At 36.7% G+C, this 13489-nt stretch overlaps 1 protein-coding gene across 1 annotated transcript; it reads right to left on the reverse strand.

Annotated features, from left to right (window-relative positions):
* Positions 1–1337: 1337 nt before the first annotated feature.
* LOC111376799 lies at positions 1338–1673 on the reverse strand. The gene has a single exon (XM_022999803.1). The coding sequence runs from the start codon at positions 1671–1673 to the stop codon at positions 1338–1340; it is 336 nt and encodes a 111-aa protein (XP_022855571.1).
* Positions 1674–13489: the final 11816 nt, after the last annotated feature.

Below are 13489 nucleotides of genomic sequence, written 5' to 3' on the forward strand. Positions count from 1 at the left end.
CCGTACTTTCGCAAGGTGTTGAACACTTCTTCAAGATCTGAAATATGTTGGTCCACCTGTTTGCTCTTGACCACCATATCATCAACGTATGCCTCCACATTCCTTCCAATCAAGCTAGCAAAGACTTTGTTGATGAGCTTTTGGTATGTTGCCCCTTCATTCTTCAAACCGAAAGGCATGACCTTATAATAGTATATGGCGGAATTGGCCATGAATGATGTCTTTTCTTGATCTTCCTCGGCCATGAGGATTTGATGATAACCAGAAAATGCATCTAAGAAGTTGTATAGCTTATGTCCAGATGTGCTATCCACTAAGTTGTCAATCCGCGGTAGGGGATAACTATCCTTTGGACATGCTTTGTTAAGATCTGTGAAGTCAATGCAGACCCTCCACTTACCATTGGCCTTCTTTACTAAAACAACATTGGCCAGCCAATCGGGATATTGGACCTCCCGAATGAACTGAGCACTGATGAGTTTGTTAATTTCTTCGCGAATGACCTCCCGACGTTCCGAGGCAAACTGTCTTTTCCTCTGCTTTACTGGCCTGGCCCCTGGGCTAATGTTAAGCCTGTGGACTGTAATTTTAGGGTCTATCCCTGACATATCCTCAACCTTCCAGGCAAAAACGTCAATGTTGTGAGATAAGCAACCAACAAGTTCTGTCTTCAGGGTGACGTCAAGATCCCGACCAATTGTCACCTTCTTATCATGCTCGAGCTCAATTTCCATCAATTCTTCAACAGGAGCAAGTCTGACTTGTTGCCCAGCCTCGGGCTCAATCCTCGAGATTTGTAAGACGTCGTTATTTATTTTCTGAATGCTGGCAACATAGCATTGTCTGGCAGCTATCTGGTCTCCACGGACGACCCCAACGCCATTACATGTTGGAAACTTCATGGCTAGGTGGAAGGTGGACACAATGGCTTTAATCTTGTTCAGGAGTGGTCTTCCCAGAATAGCGTTATAGGCCATTGAGACACGTACCACTTGAAAAGATGTCATCTCCGTAACCTGTTTCTGGCTAGAACCCAAAGTTAGAGGAAGCTCCACGACACCCTTTGGAGTGATGACTCCTCCCCCAAACCCCTGGAGAGGAGTTTTAACCGCTTTGAGATGCTGAGATGAGATTCCCATTTTTGCAAAAGCTTCTTGCGAAAGTATATTGGCCGCACTCCCGTTGTCAACCAAGATTCTCTTCACTTCAAATTTGGCCACAATCGCTGAGATTACCAAGGCGTCATCATGTGGAAGTGATACACCTTCTAAGTCCCCGGTCCCAAAAGTAATATCCTCCAGTTTTCCATGAGGCATCCCAGAGGCCAAAGCATATTGTCAGGTATATTGTTTTCTTCCACTGTTGGAGTCTCCTCCCGAGGCAATGCCTCCAATGATGATATTGATGGTTCCAGCAATAGGTTGACCATCCCTTTTTGTCTCAGGGGCTTTTTCCCTGCTACGATCATTCCTCGGGCGTTTGTCATTACTGACGTAGGAACTCAGGAATCCTCTTTTAATAAGGGCTTCAATCTCCCATTGCAGGGCCTTACAGTTCTCCGTGGTATGCCCATGATCCCGATGGAACTCACAGTACTTATTCATGTCCCTGGATTCGGGTGGTGACCTCATTCTGACAGGCCATTTGAGTTCTTTCGTATCCTTGATCTCCATCAATATATTGGTCTTTGACGTATTTAAACGCGTGAATGGCGTCGAGGGAACCTTCTATCTCTGTTTTTTTCGATGTTCTTCATGGGGATTCGGGTCGTGCTATCTTTTATGCCCGACCCTGTCATGGCATGGTCCAACCTTTCTCGGGTTCAGTGTTTCCTCCATATTTATGTACTTCTCGGCTCCGGTAAGAAGCTCGGTGACTGTCTTTGGCGGAGTTTTGGATAAAGACATCTTGAAAGCCTCGCACTTTATGGCATATGTGAGGGCAGAAACTGCTGCAGTTATGTGTAGGTCGGGGATCTGAAGTCTTTCCTTGTTGAACCTGGTCATGAAGTCACGTAGGGTCTCATTTTGTCCTTGTCTAAGTTGCATGAGGAAAGTCGCTGTCTTCCTGATGCGTTTACTGCTCGCGAAGAAAGTAGAGAACTTGTCCGCCAAATCCAAGAATGAGGCTATGGAGTTGGGCTCTAAGGTTGAGAACCAATCCCTAGCAGCATTCGTCAAAGTTTGCGGGAAGGCTTTGCACATCACCTGATCTGGTGCAACCTGTAGATTCATGACGTCCGTGTATACATTCAAATGATTGATTGGATCGGTGGTCCCATCATATTCTTTGATCCTAGGATACTTAAATCTGTCTGGCAAGGGAAATATTAATATCTCGGGAGTAAAGGGAGTGTTGGGACTGAATCTTGTCGTCCCTTTGTTGCCCTGAAGTAGGCCTGTCGTAATTCCTTCTTGAATAATCCTAGCGAGTTCCCCGGGCTCCATGGTCACTGATCTCGAGGTCAAGGTCACATGTGGTATACCCGAGGCCCCTGCTCCGCCATTGTCAGGGACTTGTGTCTGAGCTCGAGCTCGAGCATCAGTCATAAACCCCCCTGGGGTGCTGGTGTGTGCGACGGATGCGATTTTCTTTGGCTTAGCAGCTGAGTTAGTATGGCGACCTGTTGTCTGAGCTCTTCAAAGGCTCCAGTAGTGACGACTGCCGGTTGGGGCTTTGGCACTTCTGATGATTCCTCTTGAAGAACAGGGATATCCTCAGGAGGGGGTTAGTTTGGAGCGGATGAGCTTGCTGGTGGAAGACCTGAACGTGTGTTTACCATGGCTTTTGGTAGCGTTTCCCACAGATGGCGCCAATGATGCTACCAAAAATCGTACCTGCTGATTTCTCGAGATTGAGGACTGAGATCGAGCACGAACGAAGCTTTTCGGTACCTGAAACAAAGGCAACGAGGTATATTCTCATCGCCCCTCCGATGCTTAAGTCAGAAAGGGAAATATATGCGTGAGGCTATGTGCTGAAGAACAATAAAAAACGTACCTGAATAATGGCCCAAGGTTCTGCTTTTATAGGGGTAGGTAGTGTACTCCTAGTAGGATTGTGTTGGTTGGATGTTTTTCTCCAAGGGAATTTCTATTTATAAAGAGTGTCCTACTTGTAATGGAATTGTTTGACAAGCGGTATAAGGGTTGGTGTAGAATCCTTGGGTGTTTAGGTTTGTTTGTTAGATACCCAGGTCTTAGGAGGTATGTTGGTGGTATATGTCTTGAGGACTATTCTCGAAGATTTGAGAGGATGTAAATATGTCCTCGAGGTATCTCAAGGACAAGAAAACCTCGAGGCCTTAGGGAGACCCCGAGGACCATAGCAGAGAGATGAGATGGGGTATATACGGAGTCCTCGGGATGAACTCCTCGGGGTATATCAATATTGGCATCGTCAGGTAGTAATGGCAGTTGGACTTTTTTATTATAATAGAATTACTGCGATGACCGAAAAATTGAAAGAGTGAGAGTTAAGATTATTTTGTTATTTGTGATATTTAATTTGAGAATTCTTTAGAAATTTTTATTCATCATAAATGTGAGATTATTTGGAATTCTTTGAGAACTGCTATTTATTATATATATAAGATTTGTGAATTGACGATGGTGATCACCTGTATGCGATCTTGTAGAATACATAATTTTTAGTAACTTTTTAATAAGTTTGATTGTGACCCTGCTAACTCTAAATATCTGCATCTGCCACTGGTTTGACCGGACACTTATGTGGAGATTGGATCAAAAGTTGTCATTCGCTTGAACAGTTCAACTGCTTGTCTAGGAAGGGTCACTTGTTTTTGCTTGTGCAAAGGATTGGTTATTGGTGTTCTCAAAATTCACGAAGTTCAAATGAAGTTGAGAATTGCAAACTATGTTGAATGACGAGTGTCACATGTTCTATCTTAGATATTCAAGTAATTTCTATGCTAAGATAATTCTGATTATTATTAATATTATTTTGGGTAGATCGATTATTCTATTTGGCTTTTTTTATTAATAAGGAGAGAAAAGAGGCGACCAAAAAAAAAAAAAAAAAACTTACCCCTAAAATAAAAATAATGAATAAATGAATATACAATAATTGGCCATGCCTAGCTTCTACTTATCATGCGCGTCGTGAGACATTTAGCATGCTGAATTTAAAATTAAGGACACTCAAAGCATAAGCCCTCTAATATATCCCAAAGAATGATAGCAATGGAACAATTAGATGAATAAATCATCATGAAAGAACTTGAAAACAAAGCTAACAACTCCAAGGATTTGACTCTATTGTTCCAATATGCTTCCATAAGAATATCTAAATCAAGGGGATTTTGGCACCCGTGATTCTGTTTGTTTGGACAGGGCTTAACCATGCGTCGCATGAGGCCCTCCCGAGAATGGGAGGGCGGCGATGCTATAACCATGCGACTGCATGGCTATAGCCCATGTGTTCGCATGGTTATTAAAACTAACCGTTAGATTAGTTTTTTGACCGTTTTTTATTTGAAATTGGTGGCTTTTCATTCTTGTTTTGCACCATTCCCTGAAAAACTTGCCAAGGCCTATAAATAGGTGATCCAAGTGCAAGAAATATATATTGAGTTCCATTAAAATTTATCCCCAAATATAGTTCCAGTATTGAGAAATTTATCACATAATTCTTCCATTTTCACTTGTTCATTGTGAAGAAATACCTTTGCTTTTTGGTGTTCTTCTTGTCAAGGCTTGTTTATTCCTACAAATTATTTGTCGAAAATCCTTAAAAAGCATTGGAAAGGAGGCAAATACCTTTAAAGGACAGCGAGATTAATTTCGTATTCAAACCTTCATTGATATACTTTTATAATTTTCTTCTCAATTGCCATTATTCTCAACAATCTTAAACGTTATTTGTTACTATTATTGCAATGGAGATGAAATCTACAGTTGCTACAATCAAAATGATGAATCAAGACCTGGTACGCTTGGACAGATTCGATGGTGCAAATTTCACAAGATGACAAGACAAACTTAAATTTCTATTAACGGCCTTGAAGATCTTCTATGTGCTTGATCCAAAACTGGAGCCCCTTCTCGATGCAACTGGCAAGGATACCGAAGAAATTCGCGTAGAAAGGAAAAAACGAGAAGAGGACGAATTGATATGTCGTGGCCATATCCTAAATGCGTTATCCGATCGCCTCTATGATCTCTACACCAACACTACATTGGCAAAAGAAATCTGGTATGCGCTAGAAAGCAAATACAAAGTCGAGGAGGAAGGTACCAAAAAGTTCTTAATATCTAAGTATTTTGATTTCAAATTTTTGGATAATATACTGTTAATGCCTCAAGTGCATGAGTTACAAATAATTGTAAACAAATTGAAAGCGGTGAAAATTGAACTTCCCGAAACTTTTCAAGTGGGAGCAATTATTGCTAAACTTCTTGGTTCTTGAAAATGATATAGGAAGAAGATTTTTCACAATTTCAAAGACTTTTCTTTGGAAGATATACAAAAATATCTTCGTATTGAGGAAGAATCAAGGGCAAGAGATAAGATTGAAAATTCTTATGAAGGCCCTTCAAAGGCTAATGCCGTGGATAATGTGGACAATTCCAACAAATTTAAAAAGAAAGGAAAATTTCTTAGTCTTAGAAAGGATCAAGGAAAGTTCAAAAACAAAGCCCAAAGGACCTTGCTATATTTGTAGAAAATCGAGACACTATGCCATGAATTGTAGACATAGAAAACAACAAAAGAAGGAAGGACAAGTGAATTCCATTGATGAGATTATCACTACGGTGAGCGAAATCAATGCAATCCAAGGCAAAGTTCCGGGCAGGTGGTACAATACATGTGCTACAATCCATGTATGTTAGGATAAGTCTCTTTTCAAAACTTATCATGACATAGAAGACAATCAAGAGATACAAATGGGAAATGAAGGAAGATCAAAAGTGATTGCAAAGAAAATGTGGAATTCATTTTCTCTTTAGGAAAGAAAATCACTTTGACAAATGTCTTGCATGTACAGAAAATGAATAGAAACTTAGCAAGTGGTGTACTCTTGGGAAAACCTGGAATTAAATCTATTTTTGAATCTTAAAATCTTGTATTAACCCATAATGGGCACTTTGTTGGAAAGGATTATTCCATCGGAGGAATGGTCAAACTATGTACTATTGAGAATAACTCAAATAAAGTTAAATCTTTTGCGTATGTTACTGATTCATTTAATTTATGGCATGGTAGATTAGCACATATATGAGTTAATACTATGAAAAGAATGATTAAATGTGGATTAATACAATGCGATATTAAAAACATTGAAAAATGTGAAACATGTGTTAAATAGAAAATGATTAAAAAGCCATTTCATAGCGTAGTAAGAACAACAAGATTGCTTGAACTTGTTCATTCCGACATATGTGATTTGACTGGAATGTTAACTAGATGTGGTAATAGATATTTAATTACTTTTATTGATGATTGTTCTAGATATACCTATGTGTACTTATTAAAACATAAGGATGAAGCCTTTAGTGCCTTTAAGACTTATAAGATTGAAGTTGAAAATCAATTAGGAAGAAAATTATATACTTTAAGAAGTGATAGAGGTGGAGAATATTTTTCTAATGAATTTAACATGTTTTGTGAATAAAATGGAATAATACATCAAGCTTCTGCACCTAGAACACCGGAATAAAATGGATTAGTAGAAAGAAAAAATAGAACTCTTTTGGAAATGATAAATGCAATGTTGTTAAATTCTGAATTACCCTTTAATCTATGATGTGAAGCCTTACTTAGCGCTTGCTATATAACAAATAGGATTCCTATGAAAAAGAATAAAATTTCTCCATATGAAATTTGGAAAAATAGAAAACCAAATATCAGTTATTTTAAAGTACGGGGGTGCCTTGCCTATTGTAAGAATATGGATCCTAAGAGATCCAAGGTAGGTTCTAGAGGTATCAAATGTGCTTTTGTGGGATATGCTCTCAATAGCAAAGCCTATAGATTACTAGATCTAGAAACAGATGTTATAATAGAATCAAGAGATGTGGAATTTCTCAAGGATATAATGGTGGTTAGGAAATCTGAAAATTATAATAAGGATATTTCAATTTTTATAAACTCATCAGAAGAAACATCCATAAAAGATGTTGAAATTGAACATCGAAGAAGTAAAAGAACTAGAAAAGAAAAGAACTTAGGATCAGATGAAATAGATCCTCAACTTATTTCTTTTTACTTAGTAGAAGGAGATAGGAAGGATGTTATAAGAACAATTTCCTTTGTTCTTCAAGTGGAAAGTAATCCTAAGACTCATAAGGAAGCGGTGCAATCTAGAGATTGCATGTTCTGGAAAGAAACCATAAAAAATGAAATGGATTCTATTATTTCAAATAACACTTGAAAAATAGTTGACTTGCCAGCAGGATCTAAGGCTATTGGTTGCAAGTGGGTGTTTAGAAAGAAATACAATTCCGATGGATCTCTTCATACCTATAAGGATAGATTAGTGGCTAAATGGTATCGTCAAAGAGAAAGAATTGATTACTTTGACACATATGCACCCGTAGCTAGGATAACCTTGATTAGGATCTTATTTGCGTTAGCATCCATTTATGATCTACGTGTTCATCAAATGGACGTCAAGACGGTGTTCCTAAATGGAGATCTTGAAGAAAAGGTCTATATGGAACAACCATAAGGGTTCGTTCTATCAGGAAATGAACATAAAGTGTGCAAACTAATCAAATCCTTATATGGACTAAATCAAGCTCCCAAAAAGTGGCATGAGAAATTTGACTCGAAAATAATGTCAAATGGATTTAATCACAATTCGGTAGATAAATGCCTCTACACGAAAGTGAATGAAAATATATTCACGTTAGTATGTGTCTGTGTTGATGATATGCTAATCATTAGCAATAATATAAACGGGATCAAAGAAACAAAATTGTTTCTATCCTCTACTTTCAAAATGAAAGATCTTGGAAAAAGTTGATACTATCCTTGGTATCAAAGTTAAAAAGGATAGTGTGGGTTTTACATTAAGCCAATCATACTATGTTGAGAGTGTGATAAACAAATTCAAAACATTTGAATATTAAAGAGGCTAACACTCCTATAGATCCAAATATTAAATTAATAAAAAATGAAGGTAGAGCAATTGCACAAATAGAATACGCAAGTGCAATTGGAAGTCTTATGCACGCATCACAATGTACAAGACTTGATATAGCATTTGCTATAAGTAAACTACGTAGTTTTACTAGCAATCCAAGTTCAGAACATTGGAAGGCCATCGGTAGGGTTCTTGGTTACCTAAAAAAAACCAAAAATCTTGGGCTACAACATACAAAATTTTCGAAAATCTTGGAAGGATATACTGACGCAAGTTGGATATCGAGTGTAGGAGAGAATAAATCTACTTCAGATTGGATATTCACTCTTGGAGGATGTGTAGTTTCTTGTAAGTCTAAGAAACAAACTTGTATTACTCATTCAACTATGAAATCGGAGTTTGTAGCATTGGCCGAAATCGGGAAAGAAGCTGAGTGGCTAAGAGATTTATTATATGAAATACCTTTAGATATAAAAGATATTTTTTCTATACCTATCTTTTGTGATAGTCAAGCTACTCTAGCTCGAGCATATAACGAAGTATATAATGAAAAGTCTAGATATATGAGTCTAAGACACGAGTATGTAAGGAAATTAATCAAACGTGGAGTAATTTCTCTTACATTTGTTAAGTCTAGTGAGAACTTAGCTGATCCATTTACGAAACCTCTCACAAAAGAGTTAGTAAGATCAACATCAAGTAAAATGGGATTAAAACTCTTCAAATAGATCCACCAATAACTGCAATCTCACCAAAATATACTAAACTAGTATATATATAGGTTCGAGAGGTAACAACAAGTTATTCGATAAGTGGATGGATTCAACACTATTAATATATATCTAATACTATCTTTGGAAAATAGTGTTGGTTGTTACTGTTGAAGGCATGAGGTAAAATAAACTCTTAATGAAGTTTAGTACGGAGTATAAGTATCTGTAAAAATAACAAAGATACTGGAAGAACTTCACCTATGTGAACTTCGAGGTGGTGCTGCCTCATTAGAGAGTTGGAGTTTTCTCTCTTTAAAAGTTCAATGAAATAGGATTAGTGCAATGCCATATTAGCACTAAGCCAGTTAGAAGAACTAGTGAAAAGCATAACACTTGTGTGTGTTATTTCATCGGTATTGTCACAAAGAATAATTGGTTCAAGGCACACTAGCCACCTGGAATTCTGATAATTCTTATGTATAAGTGTTGGTATTTGATTATGTGATTAAAATAGATTTTGAACAAGTGGGGGATTGTTGGAAACTTATTGTTCAAAATCAAAGAAAAAAAAGAAAAAGAAAAAGGAGGCTTAACCATGCGACCACATCCTAAGAGTGGGAGGGCGGCGATGCTATTATAGCCATGCGGTAGCATGGTTATCAAAACTAACCGTTAGGTTAGTTTTTTTTACCCTTTTTTATTGGAAATTGGTGGCTTTTCATCCTTGTTTTGTACCATTTCGTGAAAAACTTGCCAATGCCTATAAATAGGTGAACCAAGTGCAAGAAAGATATATTGAGTTCCATTAAAATTTATCCCCAAATATAGTTCCAATATTGAGAAAATTTATCACATAATTCTTCCATTTTCACTTGTTCATTGTGAAGAAACACCTTTGCTTTTTGGTGTTCTTCTTGTCAAGGCTTGTTTAATCCTATAAACTATTTGCCGAAAATCCTTAAAAAGCATTGGAAATGAGGCAAATAACGTTTGAGGACAGCGATATTAATTTCGTGTTCAAGCCTTCATTGATATACTTTTATAATTTTCTTCTCCATTGACATTATTTTCAACAGACAGTTCTTGGACCTTTCGTAGCTAATGCAACTTAGGAACTTTTGAAATGTGGTTTTGGCAAATTTGGCAGCTTAAGATTTTGATAAGGTTTGGATATGGGGCTAAGGAAGTTCAGGTTAGGAACCTAAGGCGAGGTTGTCCCATGAGGTGGCGTGCCTCCATTTAATTCTACTGCTAATTATTGAAGATAAAGCGATAAACAGTAAGAGGGAAAGAGGTGAGTGGTTGTTGGATTTGGGCCTGATGCTTCACTATTCATAGGCTTCTCATTTTCTAGTGTTGGGTTGTTTTTACTTGGGCCAAGTGATGATTATGTTTGTTCTTTTGATCATCCGTTTCCAAATTGTGCTTTACTAACACGATTTTGGCCTCTAGAGATACTTTTGATCTCGACCCTTTTATCTGCTAGAATTGTAGCCATTGAATCTGTGGTTACATGGAATATATAAAGCCTTTCTCTCCTTCATAACGATTGAGTTTTCGTGTGTGTATTCTTGGAATTTTCTTGTTTTGCCTCTCTTTGTGTAATCTTGATGTCTTTATCTGTAAATCTCTTGAGTGTTGGTTTTGATTATTTTTGGTAAACAAACAGCGAGGAAATTGTAAAGATTACGTTGTCTTTGTGTTTGAAAGAGAGGCGAGAGGAAGTTGTACTTGTTCTTGGTGATTTCTTAGTGGAATTGAGCATCATTTACTTATAGATGCTTAACGGGTGAATAGGCTTGAAGCTGAATATCCGGGTTTATGCGGCAAAAATTCTTCGTGTTCATTTACTTTTCTACAAATGGTTGTTAAAATTCTTTGTGAATTCGATTATAAAACCAACAGTGATCATCATAAGCGATGGGAGGACCTACATGGGGTCATGTGGGGTCAAATGACCCCACAAATTTTTTGCCTTTGTTTTTTTCTTTTTTTTTTTTTCACAAAAAATATTTTTTGTGATCCCTTTACGGCCTATTTTGATGCACTCATTACAGGATGTCAAATTAAATTGATTTGTTTTTTTCTTTTTTTTTTTTTCACAAAAAATATTTTTTGTGATCCCTTTACGGCCTATTTTGATGCACTCATTACAGGATGTCAAATTAAATTGAAAATATTTCATTCTTAATACTATTTTGAAGTGCGCATGGCCTAGTTTTTCACCCAGTAAAGGCGTTCGAAATGGTCAACCATAACAAAAGTTACAACTCGTCAAAGTAGGCTGTTTGAAACTAGTATTTCTAGAATTTCGAAATAATATGCTAACTTTCAAAATTTGCCGACGATCGTATGCTATTCGAATTCCCAAGGCGTCTATGTCATGTAGAAGCTCATTTCAAAAACTACATATTGAATGCTCCAAATGGACATCGAAAATAGTTAAATATGCATCAAACACACGTCTCAAAAAAACGTCTAATTCGTCTTTTCTTTAAAAAAATTTTAATTATTTCATTAGCGTTTATTATTTTTGCACGATAAATTTTTTAATATAATTTATATCTTTTTATTAGAAAATTTTATATGGAATATGATGTCAAAAATTTTAGGATCGTTACGAATTAAATGTAAATTGAATTACTTTCAAACTACATTTGCTTTAAATTTGAATTTCATTTACTTCTTGGATGAAACTCGGATTTTATTTCAATTCATTTACTTTTCACATTCAATTTGATTTACTCATTGTCGGCTCAACATTCGTCACTGGATTGTTAAACAAAACTATACAATTAGCGAAAATTATTTAATAATATTGATAATGATGTAATAATAAAAATATGTATTGACTTATTTTCATTAATATTATCTCGTTTTCTTGACCCCGCAGTTCTAAAAGTTTAGGTCCACCCCTGTGTCATAAGCCATTGATGAAGTAGAAAATAATGGTTCTGAACAAATATAACGTAAGTCTTTCAATCTTTAAATGATCGATGCATGGAGAAATGGCAAAAAATAAGGGATGTGGAGAAATGGCAAAACATTTGGTTTGGTTAGTAAGAACTAATAAGAAAAAGTCGATGTCAGTTCAAATTATAAAACCATTGCTTCCACTTATCTATTATCTTATTCATAGTCTATCTTTCAATTTTTTTCAAGTGCAAGGTGACTGTTCAAAGTAGATTAAAGTTGTTCTAATAGGTCACCTTCTGACAACTCACCTATTTAAATCCTTGAGGTATTGGGTTGGTATAATTACTCAATATGATATGATTGCTAAAAAATTCAACAAATTTGATAATTTCTTCTCATAATCATAGCATGTGATGAACAATAATAAAAGAAAACGTACCTCCAATGGTTGGTGAAATTTGATTAGAAGCCATGAAAGATCAACAAAGAATCTGCAAATTTGATGGAAAACGGGAGGCTAGAGTTCTTTTGAATCCAATTCTTCAATCTTATTCACATTGTTCACACACCAAAGAGATATATATATATATATGTTAAAAATCCTTTTGGTGGCCCGCAAGCCCAATGGGTAGGTTCGGGCAAGAAAAAAGAATGAACTCAAGGGCCTAAAGCATGGCAAGTGGTGTAATGTTGTCCATCCCATAAAATGGCCCAAAAATGATAATTGTAATTATATTATGTTAGTCCACAAAATTAATCCAACATTCTCCCACTTGGACTACATAATCTTAACACAAATGCTTTCATAGCAACATACATAGCCAAGACTAATCACACATAAACAACACATTAGTAGGATGCATAGGATATATATAATCAGGTGCTACTAATCCAGAAGCATGATAATAACATTAATATCATCATTTTGTCACTTATCAAATCACAAAGATACATGGTACCATAAAATAGTGACATACATCCATAATATGCATGAATTACACCAAAATTAAAACAATCATCGCAAAACATACAAAGAATAGCAAACTCCCACTGAAACAAAGAAATTAGGCTCCTAACAATCCCATGCAGGAGACGTATTCTTGAAACACACAAATAGGTAAGCCTTTAGTTAGTGGATCCGCCAACATGCTGCTCGTAGGCATGTGCTCAATAGTAATGAGGGGCTCTGCAACTTTCTCTTTGACAAAGTAGAACTTGATATCAATATATTTGGAGCGAGAAGTGCTCCTAGTGTTTCGAGAGAAAGATACGGCTGTGGAATTGTTACAATATAATTTCAGCGGTCTCGAAATAACGTCTATAATTCCTAATGCTGAAATGAAGTTCTGTAGCCACATTGGTTGACAAGTAGCCTCATAACACGCCAATACTCTGCCTCCATGGTCGAAGAAGCTGTAAGTGTCTGTTTAACACTTTTCCACGCAATAACTCCTCCTTCCAACATAAAGATATACCCAGAAGTGGATTTCATATAATCTACATAGCTTGCATAATTAGAATAACTAAAACCAACTACTTCAAGAGTGTCGGTATGCCGATATATCAACATGAGATCCTTGGTACCTTGAAGGTACCTCAAAACTTTCTTAGCCGCTTTCCAGTGTCTTTGACCAGGATCGTTCAAGTATCTACCAAGGCTGCCAACCACAAAAGCATAAGGGACTGTTTTCATCTGATCTCTCTCAACATCATTTTGAGGACATTGTGCCTTCGAGAACTTATCACCCTTTAC

Source organism: Olea europaea, unplaced genomic scaffold (assembly GCF_002742605.1).
Source record: "Olea europaea var. sylvestris unplaced genomic scaffold, O_europaea_v1 scaffold1561, whole genome shotgun sequence".
NCBI classification, from domain to species: domain Eukaryota; kingdom Viridiplantae; phylum Streptophyta; class Magnoliopsida; order Lamiales; family Oleaceae; genus Olea; species Olea europaea.

Coding starts and splice junctions, on each gene's coding strand:
- LOC111376799 (XM_022999803.1), bottom strand. CDS start 1,673: ATGGAGATCAAGGATACGAAAGAACTCAAATGGCCTGTCAGAATGAGG.